At 43.7% G+C, this 17,644-nt stretch overlaps 1 protein-coding gene across 1 annotated transcript; it reads right to left on the reverse strand.

Moving 5' to 3' along the window:
- Nucleotides 1-8,867: 8,867 nt before the first annotated feature.
- On the reverse strand, nt 8,868-10,440 carry LOC125779476 (uncharacterized). Its single transcript, XM_049460835.1, has one exon. It carries the CDS (start codon nt 9,869-9,871, stop codon nt 9,227-9,229), a length of 645 nt encoding a protein of 214 aa, XP_049316792.1. The 5' UTR covers nt 9,872-10,440; the 3' UTR covers nt 8,868-9,226.
- Between the last annotated feature and the right edge of the window lie 7,204 nt (nt 10,441-17,644).

Below are 17,644 nucleotides of genomic sequence, written 5' to 3' on the forward strand. Positions count from 1 at the left end.
ACTTATCCGAATGGACTTGGTAACTAGGGTTCCATACCACAGAAGCATACTCTAATATAGGCCTCACCAGAGATGTAAAAAGAATTTTTGTGGTAAGCGGATCTCTAAATTCTTTAGACCAACGTTTAACAAAACAAAGAGCGCCTTTAGCTTTAAAAACCGTGGAAGATACGTGAAGATTAAAATTGAGTTTGGGGTCCATAGTTACTCCCAAATCAACAAAACTGCATACTTGCTCCAACCTAAAGTTGTGTATTGTGTATGAAGTTGGGTCTACAGATCTACGTGAAAAGCACATTGTTTTACATTTTTTAAGGTTCAATGGCATGTCATTTCTATCACACCAAGAAACTAGGTTGTTTAAGTCTGTTTGCAACTGGCATCTTTCGTTGTTTGAAGTATACGTTTTAAAAAGTTTTACATCGTCAGCATATAATAAGACTTTTGAAAACTTAACAACAGATGATATGTCATTAATAAATAACAAGAACAAAATTGGTCCAAAATGGCTACCTTGTGGAACGCCTGAAGGAATATTGATTATGTCAGAAAAAGTATCGTTAAATAAGACTTGTTGAATTCTATTGCTAAGATAAGAAGCAACCCATTTTAGAAATATTGGTTGAAAACCGAGAAGATCAAGTTTATTCAAAAGAACTGAATGGTTTACTTTATCAAAAGCTTTACTGAAATCAGTGTATACATATAACATCAGTATTCTTATTCTCCCTAAAGCCAGCAGATACATGTGATACAAATTCAAGCAAGTTAGTTATAGTAGATTTCCCTTTACGAAAACCGTGCTGAGAACAAGAAATTAGTGGAGAGATCCGGAAGGTTATGTCGTCTGTTATAATTGCTTCAAAAATTTTAGGTATTGCAGACAACTTTGCTATTCCCCTATAGTTTTCAATAGATGACCTAAATCCACTCTTATGTAAAGGAATTATAAATGACTTTTTCCATATGGGTGGAAATAAGCCTTGCATAAGAGATGAGTTAAATAGTTTTGTTAGGGGTTGGTATATATGTATATTTGGCACATTTCTTAACACATTGACGGACAGTAGGAACAAGTAAAGGAACAAAGCCGTTCGCTTTGACGGCTATAGACGCAAGTGTCCGTCAACGTGTTAAGAAAGCATGAGGGAATCATATCTGGGCCATAATTGTATGATTGTTCTAACATGTTCAACTGATGTAAGACGTCTTCTTCGGAAATGGTAGGCACATTAATGACAGAAATCGGACATAACTTGTGCTGATGCGGAACATTTTTTGGAGATTTCGGAGAGTAATTAGACTTAAAGAATTCAGCGAACATATTAGAAATGGTGTGATTGTCACTAGACATATTAGACTTATATTTCATAGCGGACGGAAAGTTAGAAATCCTGCGTTTGGAGTTGACGAAACCATAGAACAATTTTGGATTACGTATAATATTATTTTTTGCTTTATTTATATAATTATTACAACATATTTTGTTAAGTTCAGCAAATTGTCGACGCAATTTAGAATATTTTGAATAGTCAGCAACGAAACCAGTTTTTCTAAAAAGTTTAAAAGCACGAGATTTTCTATTTTTTAATTTACATAATTCTTTCGAAAACCATAAATTAGAACTACTTTTTTGAGTAACAACACACTTCGGAACATATTTTTCAAATAAGTTTAAAATAGTTTCATTAAAATGGGAAGCACTAAATTCAATATTGCCACTGTAATCTGGCCAAGTTACTTTAGAAAGTTCGTAATTAATCTTCTTAAAATTAGCTTTCGCAAAGTTGAACCGAAAACAACGGTCTTGTGTATTTTTAAGAGCAAAGTTGGTTATGATTTCGATGTTAATTTCCAAAGCAGGATGATGCGGGTCCTCTGGCCGAACCAAAGGATCACATCGGACAACGGAGAACATTGAAGCGTTATCAACATAAACTAGATCTAAGAACTTACCAAACTCGTTTGAAATTAAATTAATTTGGTTAAGACCCAACTCCGACATTTCATCTAAGAACTCGTTAAAACATAAGCGAGTACTAATAGGAATGGTGTAATCATCACTAGATTTCCATGATACGCACGATAAATTGAAATCTCCCAAAACAATCATGGAATCAGTATTGTTAGCCATTGAGGAAACCTTATTTATTAATGAAGCATGCTGCAAATATACAGATATGTCCGAGTGAGGCGGTATGTAAGATAAAGTTAAGTAGTGTAACGAAGCTTTTTGCTGCCCCTGCTTCTTACAAGTATAATTGCTGAGGTATACTCGCCGTGTCCAGGGTTCGTTACAATAAATTTGTAAATGTTGGGGCTCTTCTGCGAATCGTTCTTTATTTCTCCAATCTTATATTAATACCTAATATAATATATTAATCCACGTCTCCGACGTTGTACAGTCGTCGCCCGAGGACGGCGCTGTTAGGGTAACGGTTCGATGTGCCCCGTTAGGGCAATACCGTTTCCCCGCTCTGCTGCGCTCCTGGGTGCTAGACGACTTAAATCACGCACTGCTGCTTCTGCCGACTACGCTCGGCTACTTCTGCCGACGCTCGCGTAGGTGTCACTCACTTGACGACTTAAATCACACGCTGCTGCTTCTGCTGACTACGCTCGGCTACTTCTGCCGACGCTCGCGTAGGTGTCACTTACTTGACGACTTAAATCACACGCTGCTGCTTCTGCTGACTACGCTCGGCTACTCCTGCCGACGCTCGCGTAGGTGTCACTCACTTGACGACTTAAATCACACGCTGCTGCTCTGCTGACTACGCTCGGCTACTTCTGCCGACGCTCGCGTAGGTGTCACTCACTTGACGACTTAAATCACACGCTTTAAAGCGACCGCGATGTTAACGGTTGAGTCGGTCAGAGGATAAACTCACTACCGAGCTCACCCTTAACATACGGCGTTCACAAGTCAGGATACCAAGACTAGCCAGAGGATAAACTCACTGCATAGTCTGATGCCCGGACGTGCGTACGCTGTCACAGTCCCGTGCTGACTCCCTGATCATCCGCCATCTAACTACCCACCAAGCCTGTGTTGCGTGCTAGCACATTCGCAACATGTTGCGTTGGGATGGCGTGTGTTGCTGGGATGGCGTGTGTTGCTGCCGGTGGTGTGATTTTACCGCTGCGTATGCATGCTTGCTGTTGTTTCGTCTGCTTGTCTGGTTTGCGTGGCGTGTTTTTACCGCTGCGTATGCATTCTTGTTGTCCTTTTATCTGCATGTCTGGTTTCTCCATCTTCGTGGCGTGGTTTTACCGCTGCGTATATATGCTTGTGAACAATAGGGTGGGCCTTTGTGTGGACTAAATTCTATAAGATATTTAGTTCTCACACTCCCCCCCACTTCGGAGGGTTTTGCATTCCATGCAAAATTCAATAAATTCTATTGTTAATTTACAATGGTTTTTTAAAGTAGAAAAAAAAAATTTAACAAAAATATTGTTAACTTACAATGGTTATTTGATATGGCAAAATAAATCTAAGACTTACGCCTAAAAGTATATGTATATCTTATATCTTCTCTTTTTTTTATGTTTGTTCAATATTTCATTTTTTTTCCAAAATTTCTTTCTCTGTTTTTTTTTCATATAAATTCATCTTTTTTTTTTTCTTCTATATAACACACTAAAAAAATGTTAATACCATATTTTAATTTAGTTATAAAAGTTTGAAAAAAAAAAATTTTCCCCTTAGGGTCCTTCCATTGCCGTGGTTGTTGTTGTGGCTTTTGCTGTGATGTGGACGCCCCACCGGTACATGAACACTTTGAGCTTGGCTGTATTAAGTTTTAGCCGGTGCTTCCCCATGCCGTCTGAAAGGTCCTTGAGGCCTCTGCGGATTCTATCCGCAATTTCTGGGAAAGCCTCCAATGCTGTTCCTTTTGCTTTGGCGATAGGGATTTTTATACCTTCGGGTGGCAGCTCTACTTCCGCAGATGATGGTGGTGGTATTTCAACGATGGGCGCGGGTGTGGTTTGGTGTCGTCTGAAGGTGGCCAATATTTGGGCTCGCTTTTCAGCTGCCAGCTTCGCCGTGAATGGTTCGGAGATACATCCGAGCGCCCCTTCGTTTCGTCCGACGTGTCGCATGACCCGTTCTATTGTCTCCAGCACGTATATACCGCAGTCATTCGTGTTTTCTTGCTGGGGTACGTCCAGCAGCAGCTCCCGATACTCAAATTCTCCTTTTCGCCTCTTTCCTTGTATTCCCACTGGAGGAATTCGCGCCAGGGCGTGGTTGCGTGGGTGACCTTACCCCTCCTCCAGGAATCTGCTGTCCATATCTGGTGTTGGTGGTAGCAGACTGTGTCCGTGACGTGGTGCGTGAGCTCGCGGTTGGATAGGGCGAGGAGGTACCAGTGGTGCTCGGTGTTGTGTGGCGCTAGTACTACCCTCTGTCCAAATATGTCGATGTTGCGAATCCAGCGGTGAATGCGGCGGAAGTTTTCATCGCGTCTTCCTGGCTGATTCAGCTGCCAGACCACGAATGGGCTAAGGACTGTACCTTTCGGTCCAAATTCTGCTTCCAAGTGCTTAGCGTACGCATCAATGATCGTGTCTGTAAGCCAGCATCCGTCCTTCAGAGATTGTAAGTCTGCTTGATACAGGCAGACTCCATTTGGCCCCGCTGGAAAGGTAAGTTGCGCCTTCTCATTCTCCGGTAGCGTGTCTTCACTTTCGGATGATAGTTCGATCACCGGCGACCTCCATGGGACGGTGGCATCGTCAGAGGTAGACGCTTCGCTGCTACTAATCCTGCCGACGACGCATGGCTCCGCGGCCAGGTTGGTTCTCTGCGACGCTTCAGTCCAAGAAGCTCGGCGCGTCGTACTTACGTGCGCTGCGATAGAGCGCCTCATGGCAGTTTGCGCCTTGCGAGCCTTTGCGGAAGCTGCCCTGTCGCTACGGTCGGTGGTGTGCACAGTGGTGGCGGCGTTGGGTACGTTGGCCGCGCAAGCGTTGGTTCCGTGACTGGCTGTTGCTACCCCTGTGCGTCGCGCCAGATGTTGCGCCGCTGCTTGCAGAGCCTCTGCGCGTGCTGATCTGGCACTTCTAGTGTCTGAAGTGCCCGCTGCCTCTAGTGGCTGCATCCTGGGGAGCTTCCTTTGCTCCTCCGCCTTCCGCTCGCGGAATCGCTTTACGCTCTGCGTCCATTTATCGTTGTCGTTCATCTTGTGTGTATTTATCTTAGAAAAATTCTTGTGATGTCTAATCTTACTGACGGCTCACGGTCGAATGAATTTGATCTACTCGTTTGGTACTCGTTTTGGTCAGTAGACATGCTCGTTTGAGTAAGGATTTATATTTATTTTTATTTTCATTTTTTTTAAATTTGTAATTTTTACGTTTGTAATTTTTAAATTTGTAACTTTTGAATTTGTAATGTTTAAATTTGTAATTTTTAAATTTGTAATTTTTAAAATTGTAATTTTTAAATTTGTAATTTTTACGTTTGTAATTTTTAAATTTGTAATTTTTAAATTTGTAATTTTTAAATTTGTAATTTTTAAATTTGTAATGTTTATTTATTTATTTTACACTGCCGCGAAACTGTTGTACAGCTTCAATTCGCTGATGTTCACTGTTTTCTCCTTGCCACCGTCGATCTTCTGGACATGTACGATCACTGGTGAAATGTATCTTAGAATTTTATAAGGACCGTCGTACTTCGAGGCTAACTTTGCGGCGAAACCGTCTGCGGCTTTAGAGAGATGGTGTTCCTTCGCCAGAACTAGCTCTCCGATCGCGGGGGTCCATTTTCTACGCCTCAAATTATAGTGGCGGGCTTGGTCCATGGATGCTCTCTCCATGTTTTGTCGAACGATTCTGAAGGCTTCCTGCATCCTGTCGTGCTTTTCTTCAGCCGTCGGGGGTATCATACCTGTGCCGATATTAACTTCGTCGAAAAGGGCCTTTGGCAGTCGCGGTTCTCGTCCTTGTACGAGAAATGCCGGGCTATACCCTGTGGAGGCCGAGATGCTGGAATTTACTGCCAGCTCAATCTCTGGGAGAAAATCGTCCCATTGCTGGTGTCGTGATTTGCTGAGTTGTGCAATAATTCGCTTGATCGTGCGGTTTACTCTTTCCGTGGGATTTTCTTGAGGTGTATACGGCGCCGTGAATTGCTGGCGTACCCCTAATTCCTTTAGATAGTGTTGCCATAATGTACTCGTGAATTGAACACCATTGTCCGAAATAAGGATCTTCGGAACACCAAATCTCGCGAGGATTCTCTCTCTAAATGCGCGACGAAGTCCTTCAGCTGTAGCGCGCCTCATGGGGACTAATTCAACCCACTTGCTGAAGCGGTCGAAAAACACCAGTAGCATTGGATTGCCATGGGTTGATCGCGGTAAGGGTCCGATGAAGTCGGTGCAAACTGTGGCAAACGGTTCTTGTGCCACCTGTGAGAGCATCTTCCCTGCTGGTCTCTGCTGTCCTTCCTTGTATTTCTGGCAGGACTCACACTGGCGTACGTACTGGCTAATGTCGCGGAACATTCCTGGCCAGTAATATCTGTTGGCGTATGCCCATGTGTCCTGCACTAGGTATATCGTGATTCCCTTGTAGCACCCTTATTCGGAGGGATTTAGGCACACATAGCTTCCAGGGTACAGCTTCTTCATCCTGAGATCTACACGGAATGTGGCGGTAAAGTTGGCCATCCTTCTCCATATAATCTGCGTACTTCTCTGGGTTTGCGCGAACTTCTTCTACTCGCTTTCGCCACCATTTGCATTGTGGAGCCATCGACGTCGCTTGCCTTATGGTCTTTAGCGGCTGTCGGGACAGTGCGTCTGCTACTTGGTTGAGTTTCCCTTTACGATATTCGATGTCGAAAGTATGCTGCTGTAATTCTAAAGCCCATCGTGCTATACGACCGGAAGGGCTCTCTATGGAATTCAGCCACTTCAGTGACATGTGATCGGTTATCACCTTAAATCGATATCCTTCTAGATAGGGTCTCATTTTCCGAATTCCCCAGACTATGGCGAGGCACTCCTTTTCGGTAGCTGAATAGTTTTTGTCTGCCTCATTTAATTTTCGGCTGGCGTAGGCTATTACGCGTTCTCCTCCTTCCAGATTCTGCGTCAGTACGGCTCCAAGGCCGATGTTGCTGGCGTCCGTCTGCAAAGTGAATGCCTGGCTGAAATCCGGACATGCCAGGATGGGAGCCTCCGTTAACTTTTGCTTGATGCTTTCAAATGCTGATTGTTGCTCAGGTCCCCATTTCCAGTGTTTCCCTTTCTTCAAGAGAGCTGTGAGCGGCTGGCTCATGGTCGCGAAATCTGGCACAAAGCGGCGACACCAAGAGGCTATCCCAAGATACTGACGGACTTCTTTCACGTTAGTTGGGGGCTTCAGCTCCTGGATTGCTGCAACTTTCTCGGGGTCGGTGTGGATGCCTTTGTCACTAATCACATGACCTAAGTATCGGAGTTCCTTCTTAAAAAACTCGCACTTTTCAGGGTTAATTCGAAGGTTAATCTGCTGTAGTCTCTGCAGTACCTTTCGCAAATTCCGTATGTGTTCCTCGAATGTAGAGCCTATGACGATTATATCGTCCAGGTAGGCGAAGGCGTGTGGTTCCATCTCCGGGCCTATGACCTGGTCGAGTACTCTCTGGAACGTCGCTGGTGCCGAATGTAAGCCGAATGGCATCACGCGCCATTGAAATAGGCCACGCCCAGGTACGGTAAAGGCGGTATACGGGCGGCTGCCTTGCTCCAAAGGTTCTTGAGATCCAGACTACTAATATACCTTGCTCTTCGTAACTTGTCAAGTATATGTTGTATCCTAGGTAAGGGGTATGCGTCGGGTACAGATCAGGCGTTGAGTTGCCGATAATCCACGCATAAACGCCACTTACCGTTCTTCTTCCGTGCCAACACAATCGGCGCGCTGTGTGGGCTGTGAGACGGCTCAATACATTTCTTCGCCAGCAGCTCGTCGATCTCGGCGTTGATGATAGCCTGCATCGCTGGATTCCGCGGAAAATATCGTTGCTTGATTGGTCGGCTGTCGGTCATAGTGATTTTATGTTCCGCCACGGTCTTCACTCCACTCATGCTTTCAAATTTTCGAAGTTCTTCGTCTAAAAAATCACGTATACGGGCCGCTTCGTTTCTCTGGTTGACGGCCGATGAAGTCCCGAGTCGATTGACCCTCCTGCACTTAAGTTTTCGTCTGGTTTTCTTCGTCATCCTGCGCTTTAGCAGGCGTGTGTCTGGCGTAGTAAGGGTTACGTTGCTTACGGCTTTGGATGACATGGTGCGGGCTGCCGTTGATTGCTGCGCATCCGACGCTTTCAGCACTACCTGATGGCCTCCGCAGGATACTATAGCTCCCATGTTCCCCAGTGTATCCAATCCAAGTATGACGTCGTCAATCGCTCCGGGCATCACGTGTAACACTGCCTTTAGCGATGTCTGTCCGAGTTGAATGGTGGTCTCCACGGCGTCGAAAATCTTGCTGGTGGTGCCATCGGCCATTTGTATCTCGATAGCTACGGTCACCTTCTTACTGTTCCCGGTTGCGTCCATATGTTCTGCAACTCGTGGTGATATGAAACTTTTCGAAGCGCCGGTGTCGATGACGGCTTCCGCCGGTTCTCCGCCAAGCGTGATTAGGGCGTATAGCCGGCCGCGTTTCTGATGCATAATTATTGGTTGTTCGGCGCTGAATCCCGTGGGTTCGCCGCGCCTTGTCTTTGGCGAAACCCTTGGTCGTTTCCCTGTTGTTTATGACAACATTCTTTCGTTAGCACATCCGCTCGGCCGCACTCCGTGCAACACAATTTCTTGGGATTACGGCATCTCCTAGCATAGTGACCTTCCTGACCACATCTGAAGCATATATTTCCAGGGCTAAAGGTTCTACTCGTAGATGGTTGCTGGCGATGCGCCTCTACCGTTGCGTGGTGTTGTGGTGGACGTGGTAACGGCCTACTTACATTTCTCACCTCGTGGTCACCTATGATGTGTCTCGTCATCTCGCGTCGAGGTGGCTCTACTCCTCGTCGTTGTCCTTCATATATCCCTTCGTACTCTTCTGCCAGTGTGATGAGTTCGGCCAGCGTCTCGAAATCTCGCCGCTGAATGTAGAGCAAATAATCGGTGTGACTATTCCGAAAAATTCTTTCCAGTCGCTCTTCCGGATTATACCCAACGTGTCGCATTAAGCTCTGCATAGCTAGAACGTAGTCCTTTTATTTTTCTCGAACGTGTTGTCTTCGCTGCCGTATGTTATCTTCGAGGCGTTCGAAGTAACGTGCTGGTAGGAAGAAGCGCAGAAAGTCCTTTTTGAAGGTTGTCCAACTCTCCCAATGTTCGTTATTGCTGCGATACCATTGGAGAGCGGTACCGCACAATAATTCGGGCATGGCTCTTGGAAGAATGTCCATATTCACCATGTACACTTCGGAGAGCTCTTCTAATCTCTCGACAAACGCTAATGGGTCTCGCCCGCCGTCGTATTTCACGGACCACTTCCTCACCGGGTCGATGATGGGTGCGAATGTAACAATGTGGTTCTGTTGAAGTAACCTGTTGATTTGTGGCGGCTGTAGCCGTGATGATTCCGCGAAAGTGCTCGCGGTCTCTCTGTCTTGATCGGCTGGGAAGGTTGTCTTCTGATCGCCTTCGTCTCGTGAAGCGATCTCACCTGCTTTGTATGCAGCTTCCATTTTTAAAAATTGTTCTTCTACTTCCGGGTCTCCGTGCGCCTTGGCTGCCAATGTAGTTATGCGCTTACGAATCTCCCGCGTGGTGCCTATGTGGTCAACTCCCAGACTCTGTGCGAAGGAGATTAGTTGCTCCTTGGACACGTTGTCTAACCACATGAGATCTGCCATCTCCTTACTAAATGTCGTTTTCCTGATAATATACGATCCGCAGGGTCCCTGCTCGGGCGCCAATTGTAACGAAGCTTTTTGCTGCCCCTGCTTCTTACAAGTATAATTGCTGAGGTATACTCGCCGTGTCCAGGGTTCGTTACAATAAATTTGTAAATGTTGGGGCTCTTCTGTGAATCGTTCTTTATTTCTCCAATCTTATATTAATACCTAATATAATATATTAATCCACGTCTCCGACGTTGTACAGTCGTCGCCCGAGGACGGCGCTGTTAGGGTAACGGTTCGATGTGCCCCGTTAGGGCAATACCGTTTCCCCGCTCTGCTGCGCTCCTGGGTGCTGGACGACTTAAATCACGCACTGCTGCTTCTGCCGACTACGCTCGGCTACTTCTGCCGACGCTCGCGTAGGTGTCACTCACTTGACGACTTAAATCACACGCTGCTGCTTCTGCTGACTACGCTCGGCTACTTCTGCCGACGCTCGCGTAGGTGTCACTTACTTGACGACTTAAATCACACGCTGCTGCTTCTGCTGACTACGCTCGGCTACTCCTGCCGACGCTCGCGTAGGTATCACTCACTTGACGACTTAAATCACACGCTGCTGCTTCTGCTGACTACGCTCGGCTACTTCTGCCGACGCTCGCGTAGGTGTCACTCACTTGACGACTTAAATCACACGCTTTAAAGATCCCGGATCACGGATGACTATCTTAGCGACCGCGATGTTAACGGTTGAGTTGGTCAGAGGATAAACTCACTACCGAGCTCACCCTTAACATACGGCGTTCACAAATCAGGATACCAAGACTAGCCAGAGGATAAACTCACTGCATAGTCTGATGCCCGGACGTGCGTACGCTGTCACAGTCCCGTGCTGACTCCCTGATCATCCGCCATCTAACTACCCACCAAGCCTGTGTTGCGTGCTAGCACATTCGCAACATGTTGCGTTGGGATGGCGTGTGTTGCTGGGATGGCGTGTGTTGCTGGGATGGCGTGTGTTGCTGCCGGTGGCGGGATTTTACCGCTGCGTATGCATGCTTGCTGTTGTTTCGTCTGCTTGTCTGGTTTGCGTGGCGTGTTTTTACCGCTGCGTATGCATTCTTGTTGTCCTTTTATCTGTATGTCTGGTTTCTCCATCTTCGTGGCGTGGTTTTACCGCTGCGTATATATGCTTGTGAACAATAGGGTGGGCCTTTGTGTGGACTAAATTCTATAAGATATTTAGTTCTCACAGTAGATATGGCCACTATTAGCGCAAATACGAATGCACTTAAATTCTATGAAGTCTGCATGCGAAACATCGACTTCTTCAGATGGAATTGAAGAATGAACAGCAAACAAGACACCACCTCCTTTTCTGTCCAGCCGGTCATATCTAAAGATTTGGAATTCGCTGATGAATATTTCATTATCAAAAATGTGAGGCTTTAGCCAAGTTTCCGTGAAGGCAATGATTTTAAGGTTACAATGAATGCTGTTTAAATACAAATTAGCAAGTTTTGTGTTAAGACCTCTAACATTTTGATAATAAACAATCAGCGAATTATTGTTAATCAGTTTTTTGTAATACTGGGATTTCTTGGCAATTTGGTGATAACTACAGGGGGCTTATCACGTTTGTGCTCGAATTCGCGCACAAAGACCCCCGATGGCCAGAATGAGTTATCTAGTATCGATTGAAAACTGTCTGCGGATACGTTGATTTTAAACGACGAAATATCTCTGTTGTATTTGAAATTAAATTTACGGATGTCTGTATCTTCCGTTTTTAATTTCGACGAGATGTAATTTTTTATATCGTCGACTGTGGTATCCGCAGCAAGTCTAGAGACAAATATTGCCTTTTTCCGCGGTATTACCACTAAGTTTTTAGTAGCTGATGTGATCTGTTTTTGAGAGAAACGGTTCTTTTTGAGACGTTTGTTTTACTTCATCTGTCTAGTCATAAGTGCCGTTCAATAAGTCCCGTTATCTTCCAGGGCGTAGTTTTTGTATCAATTTGTTAAAATATTGCATTATTTTGAGGTCACTCAAATAGAACATTTTTATGCCACTATAACAACAGCTATTACTTAAGATAAAGCCACAGTCCGGAAAGCAAGGCCGATCCATTTGAGTCTTCAAAGCAAATAATTTAGGAAATCAATGAAGAATTTGTGCTAAATAAATAAAAAAAAAATAATAATAATAACTGTTCATCGTCCTAAAGGTTTGAATCCCAGGTTCATATAAATGTCGGTAAAACACGAATTTGGAAATTTCATTATATGCACCCAAATTTTCGCAATAATGAGAATTCAATCGGTATTATTATTTCGACACTCTGCAGTGCAGGAGGTGGCGATTGGCTATGCGGTGAGTGATTACCCTGCTATTTACTACATACTTGAGTGGCCTTATGGTAAGCGAACGCCGAACCGCATGGTGAAAAAATGAATGCGAATGAAATCGTAACTAAAATTGTGGAAAGGGCATAGCTGAAATCTTCGATTTTCAATATCTAAAAATGAGTTTCTGCTCGTTAGTCTCGCTAAAGCTCGAGAACGGCTTGGCTTTGAAATGTTCGTGGTCTAGGAAAGGTTTAAAAGAAGAGAAAAATTCAAATAATTGCCGGAAAAAATCCAGAAACAGTCTGAATAATAACAAATTCATGTGTTGTAACCTGTTGTGGGTGCAGATTCCTTTATCCTGTGTTGTTGTTGATGATCGAATTGCTGTGCAGTATCGCTGTTTAATATTGTGTGGATTCCTATGTTATATCCGTATGGTTTTATGTAGTAATTCGATATTGTACTTAACGTGTACTTTGTGTAATAAGTGTTCACTTTGTTTGCTTTAGCACTTGTTTAATTTCACTTCACTTGTTATATGTCTCCGCGTTCACTTGGATTGCTTGTACTGTTGGCGGGATAATAATACCTTTTTGTTAAAAGGCGCGGGAAAATCGTCTTCTTTTGTTTCTCCTTCTTTCGCCTGGTGAGTGAAGTTGGGGCGGTTGATATTCCTCTGCATTACGCCTCTACTACTTTATGCAATTTGTGGGAGTAATGCAGAAGAGTATTTGTTTGGATTAAACATCCCGGCCACCTTGCAAAATCTGCGAAATAAGTGAGTATTAGTAGGGTAATTGATGGGGTATTAAATAATTGAAATTTTTTTGGAGTAATTATCAGCAGTATACTTACGGTTAGATGGTGCCAGTAAGGGTCTAGCCAAATGCTGTATTCTTCGCTACCACTGTACCATTGTCGGGTTTGAAGAGTCCACGACTGATAATTTGTGGGTAGATATCCGCTCCAATCTCCAACGTTAGCTCTCTGTTGCTATGGAATTGAGGGTCAGCGAGAACTAAGTGTTCAAAGCGCATTTGCACATCGTCACTTAGATCTCGCTCATAGGGTTTTTTGGGTAAATTGTGGGTGATAACTGCGTTACATTCCAGACAAAACTTTGTGTCATTATTTGAGCTAATTTTTATGCTACAAATCCGATAAGTGTTGATGTATGTAATAGGCAGTGTGAATTATTTGAGAAGTTCGGCTGCTATATTTGTAATTTTAAGAGTAGGGTTCAAAATGACTCGACCTTTATGCCATTCACCATCGCATCTTAAACGGATCTTCAGTGTGGGTACTAGGGTCTGCTTAGCCAGTAAGGATGGTAGTCGGGTCTCTATCGCAAGTGGAGGTTTCTCAACAATATTTGCATCGTTGGCCGGGTGTAGCCTTGGATGTTCGTGTAGGGATGAATGATGTTTCCCATGGCAAATGGAACATCGATTTTTGCTTGTTCATCCTTCTGTCTTGTGCGACCTGGCTAAGCAATTAACGCAATAGTTGTGTTTTATTACTGCTTCATATTTTTTGTTTATATTGTATGCCGAGTACGTAGCGCAAGACGGTGGTCTTTGTTGCATATTCCGCAAACGACATGACTTGATGACGTATGTTTTTAGGGTTGTGTGATCATCATATTCCTTTTCTTCACGAATAGTGGGAAGGGTCGACTTGAAACGCCGAATGCGTCGCGACATCGTTTTGTCTTCCGAAATTGGTGTAATGCTGCGGGTTGCGCTACGGGACCAGATGGTAATGGCTGAGCTCATACGACGAAGTTTGGGTGAGTTGGAGATTGTTGGGGCCATTTCACTAAAAAAGAAAAAAAAAAATTAAGTTATTCTGAACTTAATATCACAATTTTTGTAATGGGGCGGGGTACTGTGCCTTGAGCAGTTCGGATTTCAACCACTCGTGTTTTAACTATTGTCTAAGCCGGAGAAAACCTTTTGGATTCGACCGAGCTTCCATTCGTTGGGTGAAATATTTTCGTTTCTTATAACCACTAAGTCGTTAGCTTCAACATTACGTTGTGGGTATTTCCATTTATATCGTTTGTGTAGTTCCTTAAGGTTCTCTTCCTTCCATCTCTTGCAAATGTGTTGGTGGAGTATTTTTAGTTTCTGTCATCTGTTAAGGATGCTTAAGTTTGCATCCTCTAAATTGGGTTCGGCAGGGGTTAGCAATGGGGTTCCTATAAGGAAGTGTCCTGGAGTTAGAGGTTCCAAGTTTGTTGAGTCATCGCTTATGGGACTTATAGGTCGAGAGTTTAAACAACTTTCAATGTGGGTTAATAAGGTAGCAAATTCTTCAAACGTGAATTTTTGTATTTTTGCGATCTTTTTTAAATGGGGTTTTAGACTTTTTACGCCTGCTTCCCATAATCCACCCATATGTGGAGCTCCTGGTGGGTTGAAGTGCCATAAGATATTTTGATGACTATGGAGAGATGTAATTTGAGTTCGAAGTGTCTGCAGGAATTCACGTCGATCTTTAATTAGTATCTGTGAAGCTACTTCGGACTAAGTAGGCAATTGAGAAGCAAAGTCCTCTCTCGACAAAAAAAAACCAAACTCTATAAGTCACTCAGAATTCCCGTCCTGCTATATGGTGCAGAGGCCTGGACGATGTCAACAACAGATGAGTCGACGTTGCGAGTTTTCGAGAGAAAAGTTCTGCGAAAGATTTATGGTCCTTTGCGCGTTGGCCACAGCGAATATCGCATTCGATGGAACGATGAGCTGTACGAGATATACGACGACATTGACATAGCTCAGCGAATTAAAAGACGGCGGCTACGCTAGCTAGGTCATGTTGTACGGATGGATGAAAACACTCCAGCTCTGAAAGTATTCGACGCAGTACCCGCCGCGGGAAGCAGAGGAAGAGGAAGTCCTCCACTCCGTTGGAAGGACCAAGTGGAGAAGGACCTGGCCTCGCTTGGAATATCCATTTGGCGCCACGTAGCGAAAAGAAGAAACGACTGGCGCGCTGTTGTTGACTCGGCTATAATCGCATAAGCGGTGTCTACGCCAATTAAGAAGAAGAAGAAGAAGCTCCTATAAAGTTTGTTCCGTTGTCGGAATAAAGATAGGCGGGGCATCCACGCCTCGAGAAGAAACGGGAAATGCTGCTAGGAAGGCTTGCGTAGTGAGATCGCTAACGGGTTCGAGATGTATTGCTTTAGTTGAAAAGCAAACAAATAGACATATATAGTATATCCTTTGGTGATTAGACATGCTCTCCCAGTGTAGTTTTTGATGTCATAGGGTCCAGCAAAGTCGATACGAGTGGCAGCAAACGGACGGGTTAGGACAGTTCTTTCATTTGGAAGAGCTGTCATTATTTGGGTTTGTTGAGCCTTGTTATGTATGATGTATGTTTTGCATTAATGAATTATTGTTTTAATCAGCATATTTGCTTTGGGTATCCAGAATTCTGTCCTTAGAAGTCGAAGAACTAGCTGATTTCCGCCGTGTAAAGTTGCTAAATGGGTGAATTGAGTTAGTAATTTTGATAAACGACTATTATAGGGTTATAAGATAGGGTGACGCTCATTATGTGATAGTGCTGCGGAATTGGTTAATCTTCCGTCACTTCGCATAACTCCTTTATGGTCAATGAACGGACTTAAAGTCAATAATGAACTTTGTTTTGTGTATTTAGGTTTTACGGGTCAATGCATCATTTTCTTCTCGAAAATGTGTTTTTTGGGTGTGAATAATTAACTTTATTCGGGCTGTTTTGAACTCTTCCGGGGTTATTTCGTGGTTTGAGTAATCAGTTTCTCGCCTCATTAGTGAGGCATTTGCGCAAAACCTGAATAGGTAAGCGATAACGCGAATAGCTCTGGGGAATGAGGAAATCCTTTCGAGTATATCCTCTTGGGTGGTTATCGCAAACGTCTTAACGGATTTGAATTCCACGGTAGTGTTGTATGTTTTCTCCGATGCTGGAAAATGCTCCATTTCATGTTGTAGCCGTTGGGGTCTATGCCACCAGAGGTTGCAATTCAATAGATCGGTGTACATCCTCGGCTTGCCAAGTCTGCGGGATTGTCTTGGCTTTCCACATGGTTCCAATTATCAACTTCTACTTTCTCGGTGATTGCAGCGACTCGATGAGAAACGAAAGTAATCCATGAACACGGTGGTTTGTTTAACCAAGCGAGAACAATGGTTGACTCCTCCAAAAATTATTTTTATATTGGGTTAGGTGTAGTTGGGATAGAGTAGAGTTAACAAGGTTAGCCAGTATAACCGCTCCGCAGAGTTCCAGTCTGGGTAGGGATACGTTTTTAATGGTTTTCACTTTATTGTGAAATGATACTCTAGCGGAATTTTGGGAGGGTTGGGTTATGGGTCCGGACAATATCCATCCGAATTCTGTCTCTTTACTCCATTGAGTAAAATACTTGGATAAATATCACTGCCGATTAGTATATCCACGGGTCTGGGTTTGTGAAGTTAGGTGTCGGCTAAAGTGAATCCAAGATTTTTAAGACTCTGCTTTGGATCCAAGGGGTATGAGGGTAAATTATCAGTTAGGCTATTTAGTATAAATGAGCAAAGCGTAATTTCACAAATATTCACAAATATTAGGTGTTGCTGAAACTGCATTGTTTAGTCCGGTCACTTGGGCTGATACAGAGTGGGTGTGTATATCCAAACTTTTCTGAAGTCTTCGAGATATAAATGTGGCTTCCGATCCTGAATCAATAAGAGCTCTCGCGGAATATCGCTGGCCATTATGTTCTATTTGAACCATTGCAGTACCGAGTAATATCTGCTTCCTACTTGGGTTGGGTGGGTCTTGGGTTGATGATTTAGTGGACTGTATAGTTGTTGTGTAGAATTGCCGACTTGTATTTGTGCTTTGGGTGGGTAGTGCGGAGCTTGAAGCGTTTTCAGGGTTCGAACTAGATACGTTTGGTATTTCCGGAGTGGATTCAGGTCGAAAGCTGGATTCTCTGTGTATCAGAGTATTGTGTTTTTTGTGACACTTACGACACGAGAATTTACTCACACAGTTCTTGTAGCTATGTAAAATGGCCAAGCGATTTATAGCAAAAACCATATTTTTTGATTGTGGAGATACGTGTCTTTACATTCATTGCGAAAAATTTGGGACATTCTCGAATGGGTGCTGCTTTTTGCAGAGCTTATAGCTTTCTGTATCTACATATCTACATATATTATTGTATTTTGAGTAAAGTTGAAATTACTATTCCTTTGAGTATTAGAGGGTCTGACAATTGGCGTTTCAGCCACGTTTGCATGAAAAGTGTTATATTTCTTTTCATCTGTTCTTTTAACTATACCGGTGTGGAAGGGGGTAATTTTGCTACTGAAGCTTTGAAATTTCGAACAGATTCGAGAGTTTTGTATTTGTGGGTTAAAAAACTGTCAAAATTTGACCACGTCGGTAT

Source organism: Bactrocera dorsalis, chromosome 6, assembly GCF_023373825.1.
Source record: "Bactrocera dorsalis isolate Fly_Bdor chromosome 6, ASM2337382v1, whole genome shotgun sequence".
Lineage (NCBI taxonomy): Eukaryota > Metazoa > Arthropoda > Insecta > Diptera > Tephritidae > Bactrocera > Bactrocera dorsalis.

What these genes read in the sequence shown, in the direction of transcription:
- LOC125779476 (XM_049460835.1), bottom strand. Translation starts at nt 9,871, where the DNA reads ATGGCAGATCTCATGTGGTTAGACAACGTGTCCAAGGAGCAACTAATC.